At 39.6% G+C, this 26,506-nt stretch overlaps 2 protein-coding genes across 2 annotated transcripts; both read right to left on the reverse strand.

The window, feature by feature from the left end:
• Positions 1 to 295: 295 nt before the first annotated feature.
• On the reverse strand, positions 296 to 25,378 carry kif4 (kinesin family member 4). The gene is given in 33 exon segments (XM_055148506.1): positions 296 to 1,030; positions 1,502 to 1,621; positions 2,161 to 2,289; positions 7,237 to 7,410; positions 7,502 to 7,603; positions 7,698 to 7,775; positions 7,937 to 8,050; positions 8,121 to 8,291; positions 8,365 to 8,494; positions 8,750 to 8,847; positions 8,925 to 9,080; positions 9,508 to 9,621; positions 9,698 to 9,781; positions 9,865 to 9,975; positions 10,081 to 10,146; positions 20,689 to 20,767; positions 20,837 to 20,940; positions 21,032 to 21,214; positions 21,338 to 21,442; positions 21,534 to 21,639; positions 21,705 to 21,763; positions 21,956 to 22,088; positions 22,271 to 22,332; positions 22,405 to 22,455; positions 22,457 to 22,581; positions 23,057 to 23,176; positions 23,323 to 23,417; positions 23,686 to 23,852; positions 23,924 to 24,013; positions 24,089 to 24,279; positions 24,388 to 24,502; positions 24,572 to 24,711; positions 25,022 to 25,378. Coding segments are annotated over 32 exon segments (3,750 nt in total). The 5' UTR covers positions 24,695 to 24,711; positions 25,022 to 25,378; the 3' UTR covers positions 296 to 835.
• LOC129407441 (uncharacterized) lies at positions 16,169 to 17,431 on the reverse strand. Its single transcript, XM_055148502.1, has 2 exons — positions 16,963 to 17,431; positions 16,169 to 16,878 (listed from the first exon to the last, which is right to left on the reverse strand). Exons 1-2 carry the CDS (start codon positions 17,429 to 17,431, stop codon positions 16,169 to 16,171), a joined length of 1,179 nt encoding a protein of 392 aa, XP_055004477.1.
• Positions 25,379 to 26,506: the final 1,128 nt, after the last annotated feature.

Here is a 26,506-nt window from a genome sequence, read left to right on the forward strand (position 1 = left end):
TTGGTGAGATTTACTGGAAGGTGCTTGGGCTGGTGCCAGATTTTCATATTTCATAGTTGGATTGTATGTGGCTTCTAGCACCCTCTGTGGTCACATGTGTGCAATGCAAGAGCATCAACCTCTAAGTCACACAAAATGGTCAACTTTTAATCGTTTTCATCATCTCGTGGTATCATCTCATTTTACTCTACGGCTTAAAAAGACAGTTTTTTTTTTTAACTTAATTTTAGCTGACATTAAAAAATAATTGTCTATACTTTGTTTATTGACTACTTATTCAAGCAAAAAGCAGACATGTTGAAACAAACATTTTATTTAAACGAAACAAAGAGAAAGACTGGTACTTTTGTTTAAGCCTTGATTTAATTTCATGTTATTGACCTGCTACAGTTGAACTACACAAAGTGAGCGCCGGTGGCAAAAACTCATGTGCTCAGAAAATGGTGGTTGCACTTCCGTCAGTACGGGAATAACAAGAGGAATTATTAAAAAATAAATAAAACAGAACTAGTTTGATCTGGTGCAGAAACTGATAAACATTTGACTGAAAGACTTTATTGAACCCCAAGATGCGATAAGGTAACGTTCTACTCATTGTCTGGTTAGTTTTTTTGTATTATTTCAATGAACTGTTAATGCATGTTAAAATATGTATTTAGTCTGACAGCAATTTTACACTATGTACAAGATTCTAGGATCATTTTATTTAAGTATCGCAGGTCACACTTTATAACCTCTAGCAGTTTACAATCAAGAGCTACATTAAAATTACAGTACAAATAATCTAGCAAGATATAAAACTCACAGACAAGACACATTAAAAAACACAGTGATGTTAAGATTCTTCCCTGATCGGAGTGCAACCAGAGAAAAAGCTGTTCTGGAAACTTGTTAGGATCCTCTTCTTTTTCTTGAGGAAGCTGACAGTTGTCCGCTCCTCCTCTTCCTCTTCATCCTCCTGCTCCATCATGATGGTGCTCTTCAGCAGGTCCTCAGTGTCATGTCCCATATCTCCAATTTCTTTGAGCACCTGAAGCACAAACATAACACCATTTTATTTCCTCATATTGATCAATCTCACTTTTCAATTTGATTTTATTCCTTCTTTTCAAAAACAAAATGGTTTGCAATATTGATTTCATGAACATGGACAACTTTTATTCTTCAGTCATGTTTAAAAGGTCCTATATTATGCAAAAATTGACTCTTGTGAGCTTTAACCCATGTTATAATGTTACCTTCATTCAAACATGAGTAACCCTTTATTATTAGTCTGTCTACATCTCCAAACCTCAAAATGCTCTGTTCCACCTTGTGATGTCATGAAACAGAGACCTTTTACCTTTAGTTCACTAGATAATTTCAGGGCTGTGTACCCCCAAAACCACAAGCATGTCACTACCAACTGAATCTCGAAATTCTATTAGTCGCCCAGCTCTAAATAAGTGGTCTATATATTTACCACACAGGGTTTTTGAAATGCAAGTTCCAGATTGTTTACCTTCTTGGTTGGTGTGCAGGTGGGCGGTTTGAAGAAGGTGGTGTTGTCAGGGCTCCCAGACCCTGTGTCTCGAGGAGATACAGCTCCTTCCCTGGACACGTTCTCAGTCTGACTTGATTTCTGTGTGGTCAGAGTTAGTATAATGAAATTAACAACAGCAACACCAAAATAAGGTGGCAATTATGAGATTGTACACAGAAATAATAAAAAGGTATGAAATGTCTATAATCAATAAATGAATCTGACTATTCACATTTCTTACATTGGTTATTTTTTATTATATCTGTTGGATCAGATTATGTATTCAACATTTCTCCATTCTCTAATGGTGTCACAATACACCCATCAACAAACACTGTCAAAGGAAAAAGTTTTAACATTTAAACAACACATTTTCAGGAGCCTGTGATCAATAGCTATCTAGCCATCTTACGACTATAATTTTATGTGAGAGAAACTTGTTTAACAGCACAGATCAGCTCATGTGTTATAGTTCCAGCTAAATCAGTTCTTCTGAGTTTTAATTTAACACAATCTGACCATAAAGTCTAATAAAGCCACAGACAGAGCAGAGCCTACAGTTAGCATCACAACCCACAGGAATGTTGAGGACATCATCTGCTAAGTGTCAATACTGTCCTTGATTACACACAACTCACTTTAGTGGCAGACCCATTGTTGTCCATGTTACGACATTTTTCGTGATCACACTGGCAGTTCTCTCCACACGTCATCTTTCCTTTGCGGCACTTGCACAGCCTGTTACCACAGCGACCTTTGCAAGAGCACTAGAGGCACAAATAAGACGAGACAGATGACGTACAACTCACCAACAAGAGCTAAATTACAGTACATTAAATATTGACAAAATGTGTATCTCAGTTTCTTCTGGAGTATGCTGATAACAATATTCAAATATGTATTCAAAATTTCAGAAATTTTTGAGCAACTATTTGGGAACAAATTATTTTCTCCCTTGTTAAATTTTGTTTCAATTTATAGGTGGTTTTCTCTAATGTGAATAGTGGTTCCAATATTGTTTTATAATTATTACCCCAGATCTCAGCACAGTATGTTAAATATGGTGCTAACTAAGGAACAATAAAGTGTATGTAGAGCTTTCTTGTCCAGAAAATATTTGACCTTACCTAATACTGCTGTTTTTTGAAATTTTCATCTGTATATATTGTATGTGTTCTTTCCAGTTAAGTGTTTCATCAATAATAACGCCTAGAAATTTATTTTTCTTTACCCTGTCTATGTTAACCCCCTGTATTTGCAGCTGAATTTGCTTATTGTCATTGTGGTTTCCAAATAACATTACTTTTGTTTTGCTCAAATTTAGAGATAATTTGTTCCTATCAAACCATGTTTTTAATTTCAGCATTTCAGACTCAATTTCTGAAAGTCAGTCTTGTAAATTTTCACCAGCACAAAATAAGTTTGTGTCATCTGCAAATAAGACCGATTTAATAACTGATACCTTACATAAGTCATTAATATATCAAATAAAAAAATTGGGGCCCCAACACAGAACCTTGGGGTAGACCACACAGAATGTCCAAACATGATGAGTTGTAATCATTTAACTGAACAAACTGAGATCAATTTGCTAAATAACTCTTTACCCAGTTTAGAGTTACCCCCTTATGCCATATAATTCCAGTTTTTCTATCAATTTACCGTGATCTCTTGTGTCAAATGCATTTTTTTTTTATTATCTATGAACAGCCCAGCTATTTTTTTGTTATCTATATGATTTGTAATCTCTTCAATAGAGTCCAGTAAAGCGAGCACAGTTGATCTGTTACTCCTGAAACCATATTGATTATCATCAAGCAATTTGTGTTTTTTAATAAAATTATCCAGCCTACTATTATAAAGTTTTTCCAAAATTTTAGAGAATTGAGGTAGCAATGATACTGGCCTGTAATTAGTAAAGTGATGCTTATTTCCTGCTTTAATAATGGTTTCACCTTTGCTATTTTCATGGTTTTTGGGACAGTGCCTGTCTGCAATGATAAATTAAAAATATGTGCTAACGGTCTAGCAATCTCATTTATTGTTTGTTTTATCAAAGCCATGTCTAGATCATTAAAGTCAGCTGACTTTTTGCTTTTACAACTCATAAAATTAATTACTTCAATTTCATCCACAGGCTTAAGGAATAAAGAATTTGGATTTCTTTGTATGAACTGTTCACTTTCCACTGTACATGGTAATGAAATTTTTCCAGCCAATTCTGGGCCAATGTTAATGTGATCCAGGCCTGAATGTAATGAAATATGAAATCTAATAAAAGTGAACTCTATAGCGCCCCCTAGCATAGGCATGAAATGTCAACATTATCGAATTTGTACCAAATTCGGAAATTAAATTCTATGCATGAAGACAAGCAAAAAAGTCTCTTACGGAGATGATGCATTTTCCACCACTGGCCAGCAGGGGTGCAAAGACTCCCCCAAAAAATTGTTAAAAAATTATTACATGCCCATGTTTAATCCGATCGTGTTGAAATTTGAATCACTAATGCGTGATTTCAGCCTGAACATAATACACTATAAAACATGAAAAGTAAACACTATAACTCCCCCGAGCACAGACATGAAACGTCAACATTATTGGATTAGTACCAAATTTGGGTATTAAATTCTATGCATGATTACAAGCAAAAAAAAATCCATTACGGACATGATGCATTTTTAACGGTTGGCCAGCAGGGGTGCAAAGATTCCTTCAAAAAATAGTTAAAAAATTATTACATCCACAGTCTTAGTCTGATCGTGCTGAAATATAAATCACTAATGCATGATCACGACGTAAATGTAATACACTATAAAACATATGAAAAGTAAACTCTATAGCGCTCCCTAGCATCGACATGAAACGTCAACATTATCGGATAAGGACCAAATTCGGGAATTAAATTCTATGCATGATTACAAGCATAAAAGTGTATTACGGACATGGTGCATTTTCCACCATTGGCCAGTAGGGGTGCAAAGACTACCCCCAAAAATAGTTTAAAAATTATTACACCTACAAGCTTAGTCCGATTGTGCTGAAATTTGAATCACTAATGCGTGATTTTGATCTGAATATAATACACTATAAAGTATATGAAAAGTGAACTCTATAGCGCCCCCTAAAATAGACATGAAACGTCAACTTTATTGGATTAGTACCAAATTCATGGAATAAGTTCTATGCATGATTATGATTAAAAAAAAATATATATAATGGACATGGTGCATTTCCACTGTTGGCCAGCAGGGGCGCAATGACTCCTAAAAATATTTAAAGATGCATTATGTAATGTGTCTAATGGACGAGCTGTCGGCCTGGGCGCTGTCGGGAAGATTAAAAGTCGTGCTGGGGTGGTCGCGAGTCCCCGACGGTCACATGGGAGGGGAGTGCGCGCTGGGGCGAGGGCCACCATCGCCGCGCACGGCTTTAATACTTAATTCATTTTTGTACATTTTATATTTTATTTCAGTGTCTTTTGTTTTCTTTTTAATGAATATTTTATACAGCATATTTTTCTTTTTGCAAGCCATCTGGATGCCCTTAGTTACCCATGGTTGTTCTTTATAATTATCTTTCTTTGTGCGCTGTCTGACTGGACAGTGCTTGTTATATAGGGTGATATATTTATTTAAAAAATCATCATATACTTTATCGATGTCATGATTGTGATAGATATCACTCCAATCCTCTTCAAGTAACTCATTTTTAAAGGATACGATGGTTCTTTCTGATTTCAGTCCCGATATATATTTTTATGCTCTGTGCCTTCTTTCTTTAAACTGGTGTTGATAACAGTAAAAACGGGTAAATGGTCACTGATGTAATTTACGAAAAGACCGCTAGATGAATCGTTATCCATATCATTAGTAAATATATTGTCAATAAGAGTGGAACAATGAGTGGTAATTCTAGAAGGTCTAGTTATCTTTGGGAATAAATTTAAACTAAACATGGTGTTTATGAATTCCTCCATTCCTTGAAGCTTGTTTGGATTTAACAGATCAATATTAATATCTCCACATATTATGACTCTCTTATTCATAATCTGTTAAAATGATTCCTCTATCAATTTTTTTTAAAATCTTCAATGTTTGACCCAGGTGCTCTGTAAATACAACTTAGAATTTTTTTTTTTTTTTTATCAAGACAAATTTCAATAGTGATACACTTAAACAGATTATTCACTGCTATTGACATTTTATCTAAGATTTTATAATTCAAGTCTTTGTCTATGTATAATGCCACTTCTCCACCACCTTTATTCAGTCTATTGATATAATGTAATTCGTATCCTTCAAGCTCAAAATCCGCACCCTCACTCTCGTTGATCCAAGTTTCTGATATGGCAATGATGTTGAATGGGTGGGTGAACTTGTTTAAATATTTTTTAATATGAATAAAGTTTGTGTAGAGGCTTCTACTATTGAAATGGATCACTGAAAGTTTCCCATCACTTTTTATGGAACTATTATATTGATCTTGGGTGTAATTATTGTTCATAGTAGAAAAGTAGTTGTTATCCGGATCTATGTCCTGTTCCAAATCCTGCGAGTTATATTCAGTATATTCAAATATGCGCAGTTCCGTGTTGTCCTGTTCGTTCATCTGCGTCGAGTGACCAGGCCTATTATTTACAGAGAGAGATGCGTGCTTTGTGGTCATCATGAGTGTGTTACCTCTGCTTATGCCCGTTGATGTTAATCAAATACGTCCAGATCATCCATGCTTTTAATCACGATTATTTTGGCCTTTTCGGGCGTCCTGTTTAACTTGATGAAAACTTTACAGTTTGCAGTCCAGGTGCTCTGAATCTTCTTCTGTTTCCTCAAGTAGCGGGCTTTTTTCGCAATGTCCGCATTGTGTTTAGTGAAGTGTTCATTCAGGTAAACATTGGTTCCTTTCAGTTTGTATCCTTGCTTAAGCAAAGCAGTCATGTCTTTTCTGTTCACGAACCTCATTATCACCGCGGATTTCTCGTATGAGTTTTTCCTGGTCAGTGGGTGGCACGCTTCAATCCCAATTATGTCCAACTCAATTCCTTTCGTGTGCAGGAACGCTGCAACCTGTTGCTCCGTGGAGCTCACGTCTTGCTCCCTGAGTTCTTCCCCGTTGTCGGAAGACACCGCCCGGGTGTATGACCGGGGTTTGATGCGGATCCCAGTGACAATTACGTCGTTCATTTGAGTGTATTGCTCCAGCTCTATGACCCTCTTTTCCAGCATTGTGATGCGCTTATCCTTTTCATCATTGAGGACTCGCAGCCTTTTCACCTCTTCCAACAGGTTCAAAATTTCTTCCGGTCTCTGCCCAACCGTATTGTTGTCTTTAGTAAGGCTGTCCAGCGACATTTTAATCTCATCATATTCTTCGGCCAATATTTTTTTTTTCGGCGCCATCCCTACAGATGTTGGCCAAACAGCTGTCCACGCTGTCATTCGATCAGCTGCAGATGAGCCTGAGTTCGCTTACAGTTTTTCAGTTTCCAGATAGTTGTGAATCAACAAGCCAACCAGGACTCGTATTGAGACTCCAACGTTATAGTACCGTGTCCACAGTTCGAAATCGGTGTTCGGGACTTAACAATATAGCACAAATGTCCAAAAAGGAGCAGCAGTGACACCGGCACACAGGTACACGCACAGGGACTTTACATAGAAACTGGACACTTTGGTGTGAACGGCCCTTTAAGCAGATAGTTTGATTCTTACCCCAGCGGCTTTTGACTTCCTGGAGCTTGTACGTCCCTTTTCAGTCTTTTTAGGACGCCACTCCTCAGGTTCCTCCTCAGTCTCCTCCTCTTCCTCACTAGGAGACATCAACTCCTCCACAGTGATGGTTGTATTTATTGGTGCCTTTGCTGTGGTGAAGCGCTTCCCTTTAGGCTGTCAAATGCAAATAAAATAATATTTTTCGCTAATTTATCTAATAAATATTGCACAGTCCACACAACCAAACCTTGGTGTAGTACCTCACCTTTGGGGGTACATACTCAAATGACTCGTCAGGCTTTTGTTCATTGAGAGCTGCTGGTGCAAGAACCTTCTTTCCACTTGCTATCTGAAGAAGTGCAAATTTCTGTGGGAGGAAAGTATTTAACCAGGAAATAACCACTGATATTAAGGTGAATTTATGCTCATGATAAAACAAATGCATTCATTATCAGCATTACCTGTTTAAAATGCTCATTCTGCTCTACAATAGACTTGTTCTGTTCATTTAATTCACGTAGCCTGGCGATCTCTTCTTCCTAAAATTCCACACATAATCATATATTTGTTTTTTACTGCAACTGTACAAAAAAAAAAAAGACAGCCTCGCTTACATCAGTCTGCCCCAGGGCAGCTGTGGCTACAATAGTATAATGAATAATGACTTCCAAAAAGTAAACTTCCCTCGAGCTGTACAGACCTGAGCCTGAAGGCGTTCCAGAAGCTCCTTCTCCCTTGAAATATCTTTGGGAGCTGGTTTCTCAGGTTCAGCACAAATAGACTTGTTTTGAAGTTGTGTGAGAAAATAATGGACCTGAAATACAATGACAAGTAAGTGTCATAGTAATGTTAACCAGTCACCTCTAATGATAAGATTAAATCACCTTCTCCTGGTGCCTCTCCTCCAGTTCGACCAGCTGCTGTTGGTGCTCCATGTCCATAGTGGACATCACATTCCTCTCCTCGGCCAGCATCTTCCTCAGGTCCTGGGCATTTCCCTTCTCTTGTTTCAGATCACTCTCCAGCTTAGCACAAGCCGTTTTAGCGCTTACCAGCTGGAAAAACAAACACGCTTGAGTGCACTTATAAAACAGCTGAAGTAGATAAGATACTTTCATATTTACTCACCTCAGACATGAGGACCTTGAGGGCACACTTGGCCTCCGCAATGCTCGTGATGCTGTCGATGCGTTGTTTCCAACGCCCCTCGCTGTCGGCCACTAGAACTTTCTGCTGAAGGTCGGCTATCTGGGCATTTCTGAAAGTGACACGTGTTGAGTGTCAGTCAGTCCATATTATCATTGGTTTCTAAGCATCTTTCTAAGCACTGTGCCTTTCTACTTCACATCCATTGTATCGCACTGTGTCGCTCTATGTTAATATCAGAAAAGACAACCTTATGCACAGATTACTGTCAAAATGACTTTTTGTTTTGTTTACAAACTCCAAAAAGTTTGAAAAAACACGTGTTTTCAGATGTAATTAATATATAAACAACATGTGCATGGCTCACCTGAGGCTCATTTCTGTTTCCAGGTTTTCCACTTGTTTACTTAGTGGGGTCTCTAGTGCCCCTTGTGTTTCCAGCTCAGAGATGATTAGGGTCCGACGCTGAATTTATAAATAATAAAACCAGTTTAAAACTGCCTGTGTTTTTCTTTTACATACAGTAAAGGTCGCTATCTCACTCTGATTTTGGAGGCAGGTCTCTCTCCAGCCTCGATCTGCTCTTTGAGGTGGCTGATGTCCTGAGCGAGCACCTTCCTGTCCTCGAGCAGGTCGTTCAGGTGACGCCGTGCCTCCTCTGTGCTCACCATCACCTCCACTTCATTGAACAGCCAAGCCTAAAACCACAACAGAATCAACAAAAGACAGAGAAACAAAAGACCATTATATGTCTGATGCAAGTTTGGACTATTCCCAACATTTATTTAAAATTGCCAAGTCTGCAATTCAATATCCTGTTTTATGATAAAAAATAATGTTCTACCTGTAGTTTAGACCTCTATAACCATGTTACGAAATGCATAGAATTATTGGATTAGTTTATGAGTTCATATTTCATTCTGTTCTCAAATGTTAATGGTGTAGGGGTTGTTTACAATGTGCACTCTGAACAGAATCTTACTTTTAAAACATAACTCAAGCTAATCTAATTGCAATACCTGCAATAATCTAATTGTAATCTAATTGCAATACTTAAAATTAAAGGATAATCCAATTCAAATAATACAATTTAACACTTAACAGGTTTAACACAGACATGTTTACCTTCACTCGAGAGGCCGCGCTGTCCATGCCTTTGCTCTGCGCATCTTTGCGTTTGTCTGACACCTCACTTCTTTTCATCAGAGCATCCTTTAAGCGCTTATTTGCAGCTGCAGCCTGTGAGAAAGAAAATAGCTTTAATAGAGTCTATCAAGAATGGTGCTTTAATAACTAATGATCCTAATGATTTTACCTCTTCGGTTTTGCGGCGTAATACATTAGCCTGTTTCTGAAAATCCCTTTCAAGTTTGAGCAACTCATACTGCCGCTTACGATCCTGCGCAAAATTTAAATGCAATGATTACAATGTAGAAAAGTGAAATGAAAATACAAAAGTTGAATGAAATCCCTTGTGAATACTTTTTCTTTAAGCTGAATCACTTCTCTGTCCTTCTTGCTCTTCCAAAGCCTGAATTTTTCAGAATCGTCTCTCATTTGTCTCATGAGCTGTGTACGCTGACTCTTCATTGCCTGCAAGGACAACAAAATTTAGCTAGGGATGAGTTAGAGAAATACCCTTATATCCCCTTCCTCCTTCTGTGGGGTGATAAACAGGTACGCATCTATAGTGTTTACCTGGATCTCCTGCATGAGCTTGCCGACTTTCTGGACAGAGGATTCTTTAAGTTTTAGAAGCTTTGACTTAGGGCTGGCGATATGGATCAAAAAATATATCTCGATATACGATATATATCTCGATATATGTTCAAGAAAAAATAACCCCCTAAAACTGAAAACTGCAAAAACAAATCTGCCAAATTCCACAAGGTCTTTTTTTTTTTAAATTGAAATGTAAGAGGTCGACAGTTCATATAGGAACATTTAAGATTACAAAAAACCCTAATTACATAAATAATAATTTAACTGTAAAATAAAAGAAATACATATTTTCTTCTTTTCATTCATAAATAAAACAACTCAACACAAGTTCATCTTTGCATTAACTCTGTTATCCAGACCATAATCATAACCATGAGCTCATTTAGCAGAAGAAGCTCAGGATGTTCCTTATTTCAATAGATCCATGTTCCTATCCAGCAGTAAGGAGCTCTGAGGTTTAATCCCACAATCCACTGCAGATCAAATCAAACGTTTCCAAACACTATTGTACAAGTGACACTGCAGCAGATTATTAATTAAAATATTCTGCACAAATAAACTTTACATTGCTAAACTTTACAATATATAAAGCATAACGAGTCTAGAGCCACATCAGCCTGTTTGCAATAATAATGTGTTTAATGCAGTTTTGCTCACGTGTGTTTATATTTTACAGAAACGAAACTTAAGCGCATGGCTCATTTGCATAAACAGCGCGCTTCTCACGCAGCTCAGCTCGTTTAGCTTCTTTCGGGCTAAAGGACGCGACTCGGTGGAATATGAGGATGTGCTGCTGATGTTCTTGTCTGTAAATGGTGGAAAAGGTTCGTGGTGCTTGAAGTTTTTCACTGGTACCAACTTTCGGCGTTCACGGCGACAGTGAGGAGTGAAGGAGACACGAGCGAACAAAATCTGGGAGGCGGGGACGCGCGGAGGCGACGAGAGAGAAGACAAACAAATCAGAACTGAATATAAGCATTATATCAATATATACGATATGTCAGAATTCATATCGAGAGTATATTTAAAATATCGATATATCGCCCACCCCTACTTTGACTGTTCCATGAGTTTTTGCTTCATTTCTCCAAGTTGCCCTTCCAGCTCCACAGCTCCTGATGGTAGCTCCTGGCCGCCAAACACTGAACACAAGGCAGCCATTAGCCGTACCGCTCCACGACTCCCCCAACGTCCTTGTAGCTCCAAGCAGCTCCATCCTCAAATGGTGGACCTCCACACGAGACACCATCCTCACTTCAGGGGCCGCCACTGTGAACTCCACCCGACCACTCGGAGGTGAGAAACATCCTGGATCCTCCCTTGCCGTTTGAGGTGATGTACACATCTCAACTGTCCCGAGTTTGTAACCACCGGTTCTATGCTGACTGACCCCTGTTGGCGGACAGGTGGACCAGTTACTCCAGCAGCACGAACCTTGTTTTGTCTGGTCTGCATGCTTCTTCTCTGCCTCCCACTGGCCTGGATCCCACCACTCACTGCCACCAAATGTGGGGAAGCTGGCCAAAGTGGTCGAAGTAGGAGGCAGATGACACACAAACAAGGGTGTCTTACTAGGCCTGTAACGATAATCAATAAATCGATTAATCGTACGGTAACTTTTAACGAGCTCGGTAACTTTTCCAGCCAACATAAATTCTATTTGCATGCTTGTTTGTTTTCCCCGCTCTCTCTCGCTCTTTCTTGCCCTCAAAGAGACTGAATGTTAGAAGGTTTCTATCGCTCTCTGATTCCTCTCGTTTAACAAGCTTAATGACGCTTGAACCAAATGCGCGCGTTGTCTGAGTGCAGAAACACAAGCTAGCGTGCCGCTGTGCGGAGTGACAAAACAAGTCACGATGCCGAATCAACACGAGTGAACGGGACACGTGTCAATAGCCACATGCGTCAAATGCAGCGAGCGCACAAATGACGAGAGGAAATGTCTCAAACCCCAACAGCCAATATAAACCCAAACCCGAGCGACAGAACTAGCCTAGCACCCGGGAGAACCCCAAATCGAACCGAAACGACACCAGACAGGACAGAGGCTCCCTCATAGAGAAACAGCATCCTGTGTCGCAGGTTAATACGAACATTTAAATGACCAAAATGACGAGTCTCACAGCAGCAGCCACAGAGAGAAGAGACACATTATTCCAATATAAGTAAATCACTAAAATAACTTTTAAGGACAAGTTTGTTACAGAAACTTAATAATCCATTTTATTTAATGCTTTGTGTAAGGTCCAAACATTTGTGAAGCCATAGTTGACGCTTTGCGCACCTTGTCCCACCTTTTAAAATGCCTCAAAAATAAAAGAATCCACGGAAAGCGATCCAAGTGCCGTTTAAAAACTCTTCACTGCGGATTCACATTATAGGACATACAGATACAAACAAAAAGGGGAACTTTAACATATAGGTGACAGGAGATCAAAAAACTGTTTGGCTCCACTCCACCCTCTCCTGGTGCACCTGCACACATCTTAAATAGGGAGCCGTAGACCACAAAATAATACAAAAAATTAAACATTACATAAGTAAACTTATGATTAACATTAGCAATAATTAAAGAAAAAATATAAATAGATCAAATTGCTTTGTAACAAATAATCAACAAATAATCATGTTAACCATAAAGAACCACCAAAATACCAAAAATCATGCATTTTAAGTAAACATTAAATCAAACAAAATAAGAATAATTATCTCAATAATGAAAAAAACTACAAACTGGGTTTAGGCTCCCACATTACCGGCCCCTAATTGTTAACTAGTTTACTGTAACAATTATCAAACAGATTAATTCATTAAAGGGAGCCTACAGTAGCATATAGACAAAACAAGTCTAAACAGTCTATGCATATCACAGCTCATGTTTCTTGAGCTTCTAGTAAAAGACACAGTTTGGTGTCAAAGCTCTGAGGTTTTAGTCCATACTTTAACTTGGCGGACAAGACCTCTTCTGTCTGGGAAAGTCTCTACCACCTTTCCTAGTGGCCATGAGTTTCTGGGTGCTGTATCGTCCACAATCAACACCACTAGAGCCCGGCCGATATTATCGGCCAATATGGGCACCTGGAGACATATCAGCTATCGGCCGATATGCTTGCTGATATGGGCCGATATTTCACGTGGGCATGTTATACCTCGTTATAAAGCTTAGACTCTCTACATTATGTTCATTTAATCCAATTTACAGACAGATAAATGTCCTAATATGTGGCTCCGCATCAGTATTTATCTACGGTGTAATTTGTCTGTGTCTGTGTCCGTACTGTCCCTGAACACACCACCAGAGTGACGTCACTTCACTCGCGTGTGTTTGTTTACAAACGCAGTGGTGCGCAACACTGAGATTATATTCTTTTTCGGACAATCGGTTTGAGTCTGGATTAAAATGACATTTATTAGTGCAGACTTGTGATGTGAGGGAGGAGCCTGTGTGAGCGGTGAGTGTTGGAAATACATCGACTTTGAAGCTAGTTTAGGTTTTGTTAGCGATTAGCTGCTGTAGCTCCCACACATAAACAGGCCTGTTTTCTATTGGTCTATTGTAAAGTGATTATATTGGCCGTATATTTGCTACTGGACCAGCATTGATATGTAAATGAGCTGTGAATAGACGTGTGAATGATTCACATTTATGCATATATTTAATTACCGCGGTGCGCAAGTTTTTACGGCTAAAGGCTAATAGCGCTAGTTTACTAGCTAGGAGTTGCGGGCTCTTTGAAGTGAACAACCGGAGCATGTTTCTTATTGGGAGCCGTGTTTTCTCTTTTTCTCACTTTTTCTCTTCAAGTCCGCATGTAGACCCGTAGTTTGACAGCAGCAGCGGCTGAAAACGAAACTTTCAGAAATCTGCGTGTGCATAGGATAAAAAAAAGGTGCATAGGATAAAAAAAGGTGCATATTTGGCTGCAGTTCAGCATAAAATGAATAAACCAGGACTAATCTTGGGCTCGAGTGAAGAAGAAAGATAGAAACCGAGTCCCGACACTCAGTCCTGGTTTAGTCCTGCTTGCAACAAAACAATGTCAAGAGTCGCTTGGGAGCCGAAAGAGCCAGCTGCTTTAGTGAGCCGAGCCGGTTCTCCAAAAAAAAAAAAAAAACTGGAATACCCATCACTAGCAGTGACAGTAACAGTAGCTAGAATGTGATGCAAAAATGCCATTAGGCCAATCTACTGTATGTAAATATGATGTAAAGAGTCAAAATAACAACAAATGTTGCCTAAATAAACCCAATTTAGAATCCACTAGAGCCAAAAGTTTTTTAATCAATTCAAGATTTACAGTGAATTTTACATCACTAAATATATCGGCAGCCCCAACTCCCATTATATCGGTTTCATATCGGCCACAACAAAATCCATATCGGTCGGGCTCTAAACACCACGTCACCAATATGAAGATTCTGTCCAGTTGTGGACCACCTCTGGTGTTCTTGAAGTTGGATGAGGTATTCTTTACACCAGCGTTTCCAGAAAATATCTGCCAGATACTTGTTTCCATCTTCTTCTGACATACTGATCTTCCTTGTTGAAAACACCAGGGGGTAATGATGGTTTAGTTTTAAGCAGAAGAAGATAATTGGGTGTTAAGGCCTCTAAATCATTCAAATCTGAAGAAGCTCTGGTAATGATGATGACCGCTTCCACTTCACACAACAGAGTCTGTAGGCCTTCTTCCTCCAACGCCTGCTCCTTCATTGTCATGTTCAGTATTTTTCAAACAGAGCGTATCAGCCTCTCCCAGCTTCCACCATGATGCGAACCTGCCGGGGGGTTGAAATGCCAAACAATCCCCTTTTGCTGGAGATTCTTTGTGATCCGGCTGCTATTCCACTGCTGCAGGGCCAGCTTCAGCGATGTGTCTGCTGCTCTCAAGTTGGTGCCATTATCAGAGTACATCTCTTTCACTTGTCCTCGTCTTGCCACAAATCTTTTGACTGCGTTAAGACATGCGTCTGTGTCCAAAGAAGATGCAAGCTCAAGGTGGACAGCTCTTACAGCGAGACATGTGAAGATGACTCCGTACCTTTTTACTTGGGCTCTGCCTCTCCGCACCAGGAAGAGACCAAAGTAATCCATGCCAACTTTGGTAAAGGGCGGGTCATCAGGGAGCAGCCTGCATTTAGGTAAGTCAGCCATTAACTGTTTTCCAGCCATGCCATGTAATCTTCTGCAAGTGACACACTTTGACAGCAGCTTCCGGATAGCTCCATTAGCTCCAGGAATCCAAAACTTCTCTCTCAGTTTTGCCAACATGTGATTTCTGCCCGCATGAGCTGTAGTTTCATGAACACTTCTCAACACCAGAGTGGCAACATGGGACTGTTTAGGCAGAATAACTGGCTGTTTGGATTCAGCTGGCATGGCTGATCGACTCAATCTTCCACCCACTCGCATCACTCCATCCTGAATCACTGGATTGAGCTTGTGTAGCGGGCTACTTCTCTTGACTCTGTGCTGTTCCATTAACATCATTATGTCATCCTTGAAATACTACATTTGAATGTACTTCACAATCATCATCTCCATCCAAATCAGCACATGTCATGTCCTTTCCTTTAATTCTCTTGAAATCCTCCATCCTGTTTTCATCATTTAATGTCCATAGTTCCTTTCTTCTTGCTCTCAGCTCAATCAACAGCGTTTTCAACTTGAGAAACCAGGCGACAACTCGTTTCAGCTTGGTCCAAGAGGAGAAATGAAGCATCAGTCTGTCTGTCGCGTTGTTTAGCCTTTGTGATTGGATAACATGTGTTTGAGCCACTCTTTTTACCTCCAAGTCTTCACAAACCAAAACTCTGGGATCTGGATTTGTGGGCCACAGGTCAGGAGTCTGGAGGATGAAATCTGGTCCACACAGCCAGCTCTCACACCGCAGGAAGGCATCGATTGCTAGTCCCCTGGAAACACAATCTGCAGGGTAAGAGGTAATTTACATACCTCCACTGGGATGGTTGTGAATGCTGCAGGATGACGGTCACACGATTAGCTACAAATGTCTTGAATCTTGCGGTTTCACTGTTCAGATATTTAATGACGGCAGTACTGTCAGTCCAAAAAACAGTCCACAAGCTCCACCTCCAACTCCTTTCTTAGCAGCTTATCCATCTTCACTGCAACTGTGGCTGCAGTTAGCTCCAGCCGTGGGACAGTAGGAGTTTTCAGTGGTGCAACTCTGGCTCTGGCCATCAGGAGAGTGGAATGTGTGTCACTTTTAGAGGTGTGCAGTACCAGGTAGCTCGCTGTGCCATAAGCATCTTCACTCGCATCAGCAAAATGGTGAAGCTGTGCTGAGACGGATGAGCCAAAGAGCCTGGTTTTAATACATCGATCCACTCCAAATCCATCCAGCTGCTTGAGTCCAGAAAGCCACTTAGTCCAGATCTTAATAATGCTGTCTGGCAGCTCTTCATCCCTGGAGTATTTCAAGTGACAGATCTCCTGGAGAAGTCTCTTGGCTGGCAAGATAACTGGAGCGAGGAGTCCTAGTGGATCAAAGATGGAACTGACCAGGGAAAGTAGTCCTCTTCTGGTGTGCGGGCGCTCTTTGATGTTGATCTTAAACTTGAATTTGTCAGTTTCTGCACACCACTGTATTCCCAGGGCTCTCTCTAACGGTAAATAGTCTTGATCCAAATCCAAATCTTGAAATCCGTGAGCTCGTTCACTGGCTGGAATAGTGTTGAGCAGTTTTCGGCTGTTACTTGACCACTTTGTTTTTCTGAAGCCTCCTTTAGCCAGTAATTTGGTCTGGACAGCTGCAAGAGAAATGGCACCATCTTCATCTGTAATTGACTTAATGCAGTCGTCCACATAAAAGTTCTTAAAGATAGTTTTAGCACCTTCTTGGCGGAACTCTTCTCCAAAATCCAAAGCACATTTCTGCATTGCAAATGTGGCTACACTTTGTGACGAAGTAGCTCCAAAAATTTGTACTTTCATCTTGTGTTCCACCAGCTGCTGACTGTAGTCCCCATGAGGCCACCAGAGGAATCTGAGGAGGTCTGTCTCAGAGTCACTCACTTGAACTTGATAAAACATAGCCTCCACGTCAGCCAACATGGCAACCATCTCTTGACGAAATCTTAAAAGTACTCCGATTAATGAACTTGTTAAATCTGGTCCTTGCAGCAGTTCCTGATTCAAAGATGTTCCACCAAAGCTGGCTCCGCAATCAAAAACAACACGCAGCTTTTCTTTCACTGGATGTCTGACTCCATGATGAGGTAAATACCAAATACGTTCATTTTTTGTTTCACTTTCAGCATTTGTAATCTCCTCTGCATAGCCTTTGTCTAGGATGCTGTCCATAAACGCCACATACTCCTTGTAGTAGGCCTCATCTCTAGAAAATCTTCAAATTCAGTAAACGTTGCTCTGCGACGAATCTGTTATTGGGCATGTGCAGCTCTTTATTGGGAGACAAATACTGTAATGTCCATCTTTCAGCTGTGCAGACTGAGACACCATAGAAATAAACTGATGATCATCCTTTGACATTTCAAGCTCTTCTGTTAATCCAGCATCAGGAAAATCTTGTTTAAACTGAAGCTCCCACAGCTCCTCCAATCTAGCAACTGAAATCCTGTTTACAGTCACTTTAGTCCATGTATCAGTTTGCTTGGCCTCTCCTCCGCCTCTGAGCGGTCCATTAATTGTCCAGCCTAATAATGTTCTCACAGCATATGGTCCATCAGCCACACTTTTTACCACCTGAAGTGGTTCCATAGCTTGAGGAACATCTGTTCCGATGAGCAATCCAATGTCAGCATGAATAACAGGGAGCTTTACTTCTTTCAGATGTGGCCAGCAGTTCACATCCTCTTGACGTGGGATATTCTCTTTGCTCACTGGAATCAGCTTTTGTGAGTACACTTCTAATAACTTAATGTAGTTCTCACCATCCAGGCTGCTGATCTCCAATCCATTCACAATACTGGTCTTCACAACAGATTCTCGTCCCATTGTCTTCAGCAAAATGCTGGTATTATGTCCATTCATGTGCAATTCATTAATCAAAGACTCTGTGGCAAAGGTAGCAGTGCTTCCTGGATCCAGAAAAGCATAAGTTGTGACTACATGTGTTCCTTTAATAGCTTTAACACACACTGGCACAATACACAGAGTGCAGTCTTCCTTACCAGCCCCAGTGTGGCTGCGCGCTTCCATGGTCTGCACCAGAGCACTGGAGACTGTTTGCTGCTCGTGGCTTTCATTGTTGTATTCTCCCTCTTTAGGTTTAATGTTCATGTGCAGAAGAGTGGGGTGTGGTCCAGAACATTCCTGACAAGATGCCTTTTCTTTACAACTGTTGCTCATATGTCCATGTTTCAAACAGGCAAAACATAAACCTCTGTGGCGTAAAACCTCGATCTTCTCCTTGTGTGACTTTGTTTTGAGCTTTCTACAGTTGGCCAGACTGTGATGCTCTCCTTTACAATAAGCACAGGGTTTGCTGTTTGCATCAGTGGGAGTGTATGATAACTTTTGATTGGGTAAAATGCTTATTTTACTGTCTTTCTCAGAAGAAGAAACAACCGCTGTACTGAAGACTTTTTTGGCTTTGGTGGATCTGGGGCACTTGATTTGGATCTCTGGTTAGCTTTATCATTAACACTAATGCTTGTGTCTTTGAGATTTCCATAAAGCGGATATACCATGTACTTGGCTTGTTTTGAAACAAAGTCCACACAATCTTTAAACTTCACTCGCTTTTTTGTTTTCTCTTGCAAATCACAAGCAAACTTTCTCCAGGCTTCTTTCAACTTATAAGGAAGCTTGGTTACATGCAACTTAATGTTGGCAGTGTTGTCCAGATCTTCTAAATATGTGTTGCTTGACATGGCATTACAACATCCAGCCAAAAACAATAAAAAAAGACTGTAGCGAAGCACCATCTTCTGGTTTAATTATTGGCCAGTTCATTACTTCCTTCATGTAGGCTTCTGCAATCTTATATTCATCTCCAAAAAATTCTTTCAGTAAGGCCTTTGCCTTAACATAACCAGCTGTTGGCTCCATATGAATACAGCTCTTTACCAAATCATGAGGCTGGTCACTGGTGTATTGCAACAGAAACTGTAGTCTGTCACATGCATCACTTGTGCGGCCCTCTAAACTGTGTTCAATAGATCTTATAAAGGTCCAGTACTGCAGAGGGTCACCGTTAAAGGTGGAGATTTTTAATTCAGGGAGCAGAGTGGCTTTATGATTTTTCACCAAATAGTCTGTGACACTGGCTTGCTGGTTTAAGGCTTTGCACAAACTGTCAAAAGCTGGTCCCTCGGCTAGCTCCATATTGAGAGCAGTAGAAGCTCTTGGTGGTATCAATGGCATTTGCATGTTGTGTTTGTGACTGGGTCCGGGTGAGACCTGCTGTGATGATGACTGAAAGGTGGTTGAATAAACCATTGCTGAACCAAATACAAGTGCATTTTTGTGAACAAGTCCTTGCTGTGAGCCAGACTACATAAGGCTAGTCCTATGTTAAGTCTCTTTTATTTAGGCCTATTGTTTTTGATTGTCTTACAGTTCCTGTTTTAAATGTTCTTTAGAAAGTAAGGTTTATTGATCATTGAGAGGATGTATTTGCATTTTTATTCCATGGTCATTATATTAGTTGAAATTGGTCTCAAAATGTCAATATTATTGTTTATCGCAATAAATTCTTGGTCAATTAATCATCCTGCAAAATTTGTTATCGTTACAGGCCTATGTCTTACGTAGACAAAATTTATTTTAAAAAACAGACTTCTGGGTTTAACCAACAAAAGTACAAATAGACAAAAAATAAGTAACTCAAAGCAAAACACCAAATACCTGCACAGAAGTCTCCCTAATTGATGACACCTGCTTGCCTTTTATACTCCGCTCACAGGAAGCACCTCCCCCAGGTGAGTAACAATTCCAGGTAAAGCAAAGCAAAAGGTGTCTTTCCAAAATCAAAATGTTTAACATAAACTAAGGTGAATTTAAAATAAGACAAAGGCCCACTTTGTCACAAAGGTACAGAACATATCAGAATATTTAAGCACAGCACTGACAAAATCAGACATGCTGTCTGTAGCTAATAATAAATTAAGAGGTGAAAGCAGCGCTCTGATTGGTTGTGCCCCAGTTTCCCTTCAAGTTAATACACATGGATATTAATGTGATAAAGCTTTGTGAAAGCTAGGGATGAGTTAGAGAAATACATCCCCTTCCTCCTTCTGTGGGGTGATAAAGAGGTACGCAGCTATAGTGTTTACTTGGATCTCCTGCATGAGCTTGCCGACTTTCTGGATAGAGGATTCTTTAATCTTTAGAAGCTTTGATTGTTGCATGAGTTTTTTCTTCATTTGACCAATGACAGTACCTTCTTCTCAAAAGAGATCAGATCCATACAGCTCCCAGTCTCACCAGGTGAGACTAAAGGTTGGTGAAAGCTAGGGATGAGTTAGAGAAATACATCCCCTTCCTCCTTCTGTGGGGTGATAAACAGGTACGCAGCTATAGTGTTTACCTGGATCTCCTGCATGAGCTTGCCGACTTTCTGGACAGAGGATTCTTTAAGTTTTAGAAGCTTTGACTGTTCCATTAGCTTTCTTCTTCATTTCTCCAAGTTGCCCTTCCAGCTCCTGCAGCCTCTTCCTGCGCTGTTCACTAAGTCTACACAAAGACACAAGATAAGACCCACTGATCCCAAATTAATGTAAAAATATATATTATCCTTCATACTTGGCCTGGTTTGTGTCTTTCTTTGCAGACTGCAGAGCTAAAAGAAGGTTCTCTTTCTCCTTTTGCAGAGAGTCCACAGCTGTTTGGAGTTCCTGTACATTTTTCTGTGAAGAAATTTAAAAGGCATTAATAATCCCCCCTTCTATAACTCAGAATACATCTTTATAAATCTTACAGAACATGAAGAGACCTTACCTGGTGCTCTGACTGCATTGGCTCCAGCTGACTGTCATTCTGGCACATTTTCTTCACAAATGCTTCCTTTAAGCTCAACACCTTGTTAAGTTCGATCAGTTCCTTTGATAGCTGGGCCTGCCGCAATGCATGATGGGCGGTATAGGCCTCTGGGGATTCTTTACCAGCACTGGCTGCAGTATCCTATTAAATCCAAGTTCAAACAGTTACTATAGTCTTGATACCAGATATAGACTAAATAATTTAAATAAAACCAACAGAAGAATCAGGGCAGAGTATTTGAAAACACAAATGAACTATACATACAGCAGGGGAAGCACTTGCAGAGTTGTGGCTCCCGTTTGCTGATGTCTCCTGTACATCCTCTGCTGCCATCGCGTCAATAGAAGCAGCCATCTCTGCACTTTCAGTCTTAAAGAGCAAGAATATAATATAAAAGCCTCGTGTATTGTTAGAGATCTATGATGCCACCTTGTTAACCATAAAACAAACATCCGCAGACCTTTAGTTCCAGTATGATGTCTTGGAGGTTTTTCATTATTTCTACATTCTCCTTCAGCTCCTGGTCTTCCAGATTAACCAACAGTTTCTCCAGGTCTACAGCACATCTGAAAAAGGGTTGTATAATATATGTTTTGTTTGTAAATGCTGACGCAGCATTTATTAGACTTACGCTTCATGTCGCTGTAGTTGTTCCAGTTTGTTCAGCAGTTTCTCATTTGTTTGTTCTGTCTACAATAATTTACACAAAAGATAAAAACTCTTTATACGACAAAAACAATCTCATAATATCCAATATAACAAGAAGAATATATTTTAGCTAGTGTGAATTTTTAGTTTGTGCACATGTACAACTAGTATATTACTTAATTTAACAAGTTCTCAGTGGCTTTTTTAGAGCATAAATTTTGTTTTTTTGGTTACCATAATGATCTTCTCAAACATGAGGGCGGTTTGTCCGGCTGCCTCACTCAGCTCACGGCTCAGCTTATTGTTCTCCTCCTGCAAAGTGCGGTTTCTCTCCAAGAGCTTGGTCACTTTCTCTGTGGACTCCACCCTGGGATACACAAACAGTTGGACTATTGAGGCCTTTTGTTATAGTGATTATTGTATAAGGGGTGAAATGCAATTTTCACAAGACAAGATTTTGACATAAGGTAAATGTAAAAACACGGGAGAGATAAAAAACACAAATTTTGTGGTTTGTATGCATTTGTTTATACTGTCCAAACCGCTTACCCAGACAGCACTGGTGCTACTCCTCCACGGGCATGAAGTAGCATCACCTGCAGTTCTTGGACCTAAAAAGATTAAAACAGACATTTAAAAAAAGCTTTTTTGCCCATTGCAGTATACAGCTCCTAATTGTGTACCTGCTTCTTGAGTCTGTTCATCTCAGCTGCTCTGGGGTCAACATTAATGACTTGGTTTGTTTTTGATCTTGCGAGCTCTGTCGGCATATCGTAGTGTATTAATCGTTTCTTCCATGTTTGAGTCTGCTGGGCTGACGCATGCGATCATCAGTGTGTGACTGTTTCCTCCCAAAGAGTCTGTTGACAAAAAAAATTATTTACCCCACTCAGTCTGTAACTTACAAATTCTTATCTCAATACCATAAACATTTGAAAAACTACGTATACTCAAATAAACGTCTTTCAAGTAATTTGAAAAATGAATTCATTTTTTTCACACCAAATATTATAAGAAAATATTTGGTTTTACAAGTTCAATACACAATCAAAAACAAGACATATTAAGTCTGTACTGGGGCTTAGATGAGATAAAACCTGGTCTAATTAGACTAAACCATGGCTAAAAAGGGAGGAGTACATTAATAGAACTGTCTTTAAATTAAACAAATACTCAAACAGGGTACCCCACATGCCACCAGTGGTACATGCACATTAGTTTGAGAAACACTGGTTTAGACAGTAACTACATGCATTGTATCTGAATGTACTACTCAAATAGGAAAAATAAACCAATGTTGCCCTAGTTACACCATTAGAGAAAATCAAAGCCAACCTTGTAGCAGACGCGTGAGTTTTGAGTCTCTGTAAGGAACAAAGGTGCTTTTCTTGCTTTCATCACCAAGAGCACTGATTACATTTCCCAAAGACAAAAGACCTTTATTGATGCTGATGCCTGCAGAGAAGGAAAAAAGGGTAGACTTTTGGAAAGCAAACAAACAACAAAACAAGTGTAACTAAAATGGTAATTTGATAACCTATGGTACCTATGAAAAACATATTTAAAGTACAGCCATCGCAGATTAAAAGAAGACATATTACCTTCTTTCAAACGATCCCCCTCAGCTTTTGTTTTCTTTTGTCTCTCTGAACCTGCCAGATCCACAAGATGCAGTTTGGAAACTACAGAATCAGACCTGAAAAGGGTCAAATATTTAATTATTTTTATACAAATAACAATGCATTCATGTAAGAATAAGCACAAGCATTCATTGTCCAGTATAGTGTTTTATGGCACTTTATACAAGTCTACAATTGTATTATTTAGTCACACACTGAATTGTGGTAAACTGCTTCTGAAACATAATGACAATATGCACCAATATGCACCAATAACCAACTCTCTGAATTGTGGGCAAATGCACCGAGTCCCTGGCCTGCTTCCAAACATTACAATCATCTTACTTATCTGTTCCCCTGCGTTGCTCCAGGGTGACTGTGAAAATGGCATGAGAACGTGAAGAAGCAGCATTCATGGCGGTAGAGCCCACAGTACGAGCAGAGTTCCCCTGCTCCAGGCAACCAACCATCTCCTGAGCAGACATCACCTGTCTTTCAGTTAGGCCCACGATCTGCAAAACAATTTCATATAAGAAAACACCAGGACAGTAATGATGGTAAAGGAAATGGCTACACCACTGACCTTGATACCATCTTTGGGGTCTTCTCGAATGCTGAGGGCTGGTTTGTCTTTAGATGTTGAAAGTAAGTCAAGAATCTCTTCATTATAGATCTATTACAAAAATAGATATAAAGACACAATTTTTCAAGCTGAACTTATTGAATGAACAGTGTACAATTAACAAACCTCAAGGTAGGATACAGCAAGGCAAAATTCACACTCTGTGGCATTTTCCTTTTCATCAAAGATTTTTCTAATAACTCGAGGAATCACTCCAACAGAAGGGTCATTCTCTTGAGCTGCTGTGTATGTTCCTCCCATAGAGTACGTTTTCCCTGATCCAGTTTGCCCATAGGCGAGCACTGTGGCATGGTAGCCTAAAAGAAATCAGATTCTAACTAAATACTTGTTTGAAGGGTTGTTTTCAAGTAAATGGACATGAGGTTTTATAAAACGCATGAAACATTAAATAAACATAAACCCACCTTTGAAGAGACCAGACAGTAACGAGGACACAGCTGATTTGAAAACCTCTTCTTGTTCGACAGTTGGATCAAATACATAATCGTATGTGAACGCCTTTTCTGTCCCAACAACGACCTAAAATGCACAATAGTTGATGATCAAGACCCCATAACGTGTATTATACAGTACTGTTACAGCACAGACCTGGGGCTCTCCGGGCACAAAGGTTAGGCAACTCTGACATCCTTCATTGATTTCTTTGGGCACCAAAGGCCGACAGCGCAAGGCAACCCGGACAGGGATCACCTTTACATCCTCACTCAACATGATGAGCTACTAACAATCTACCAGTAAAGAAAAACAAAACAGTAACTATTAGACAAATGAAACCACACATACAAATTACACCGCACCAAAAGTAGGCCTGTGTTTGTGTTAGAATCCTGAAGACGCTGAGAATTAGTTTGCTTTAACTTAGCTTCGTAGTGTGAATAGACACTGTCAATCATAACTACGTCAAACTCAACATTAACAGCGGTTTGAAGTTTCTTATTTATTCATTTAAAGAGATATTTCAATACAAGACAAAACTCGGACAACTACGCGGTTTGTATATCGACGTTACTGAATGAATGCGCTGTTAACGTAGCCTACCTCTCTGTTTTCTTTCCTCCAAAACGAGCATATGTATTTCCACACACTTGTGCAATCGTATGTAGTGGACTGTTCATAAAACGATCAAACTAAAATACCCTTTGTGAGAAATGTACAGTATAATCCTCCAGTAAAAACTCAGGAGAGCTGTAGACATCAATGGTTTCGCTGCCCGCCACTTTCAAACACAAACTCCGCCCAACTTCCGCCTTGCTCCTCGCTGGTCTGTTTTTGTGTCACAGAAGCTCAGTCATTACCGCCACCTGTCGGACCGGATACACGCTTCGATAAAATTAATAAAGAAACCCTAACACATATTTCAATTAATTACAATAAATTAAATCAATTAATTACTAATAAAATCTGAGTGATTAAAATAAATACTATTTTAAGGTACAACCGAATTTCCTTTCATCAGTAAAGTCAATCTATCTTTCTATCTATCTATCTATCTATCTATCTATCTATCTATCTATCTATCTATCTATCTATCTATCTATCTATCTATCAATACACAGACTATTAAAAATAAGATAAACTTTGTTTGTCCCACAATTGGAACATTTCAATTGAAATGCAAAGTCTAGGAACAGCGGCAGAATAGGCATATGCTAAACAAAAATGAAGAACAAATAGACTTATAGCTAACAATTTAAGATGCATATTAGAAATACTTTGAATAGAGCTAAAGCTGTTTTTAGCCAACTGTTTTTGTTACACAGGGCTTGCATCTCCACAAATCTGACTGGCCCTCCTCCTAATTTTTTCCGATGGAAATTGTGTTCCTTTGGCTATAATCTTCCACAGTATTGCATAAACCTTATCTATCTCCCCTGAGAATGTATCAGCATGTTAGGGGCTACAACACTGTGCAATTAGGCTAGAGTAAAAATATAGGTAAGTAATGTAAGTGGCTCTGACTATGGTACCTACAGCATACAAGAAAAAAAAAAGCAAGTTATTTGAGTGTATTGTACCAGAGATGATTCATATTATGTGTACTGGTGCACTATCAAAGTAGCCCTGTTTCGTTCTGAGCTGTTCTGAGTGAGGGAGGTGAGGGACAGGAGGGTCTTGCTAATCTCACATCTACTGGACCATGAGTCCTACCCAGAGCAGCTTCATCCTTATCAGGGTTTCTGGTCTTTCCTTCCTGCTGATCTCAGACTGCACAGTGAACACAGCCCTGTATATGTGTCATTCACCTAGTAATCATGTGCAATACTTACGTGAATCACAGTACAGTTCACTGAAGTCACTTTACTTTATTCCATATATAGGATACATAACCATAGGCTATACTAGTTTACAGTTTGTTTGGTTTTGTGTGTGTGTGTCTCGCCATTAAAAGTAGCATATTTTCTAATTGTAACCCTATTTCCCCATTCCTCAAAGCATGAGCAAATTGTGCCATTAATTCACACACCAGAGATGTGACTCTTACATGTACATCAATAAAAAGCTATAAAAAAGCATAAAAAGCTT

This window comes from Boleophthalmus pectinirostris, unplaced genomic scaffold (assembly GCF_026225935.1).
Source record: "Boleophthalmus pectinirostris isolate CB_2022bp ecotype Guang Dong unplaced genomic scaffold, ASM2622593v1 HiC_scaffold_12, whole genome shotgun sequence".
NCBI classification, from domain to species: Eukaryota; Metazoa; Chordata; class Actinopteri; order Gobiiformes; family Gobiidae; genus Boleophthalmus; species Boleophthalmus pectinirostris.

Bases quoted from the DNA above. Each gene is read 5' to 3' on its own strand.
- LOC129407441 (XM_055148502.1), bottom strand. From the start codon at position 17,431: ATGGACAGCATCCTAGACAAAGGCTATGCAGAGGAGATTACAAATGCT. The intron at 16,879-16,962 runs GTGCTAAAACTA...TTTCTCTTGCAG, and splicing joins AGAAGAGTTCCGCCAAGAAG to CTGTCCAGACCAAATTACTG.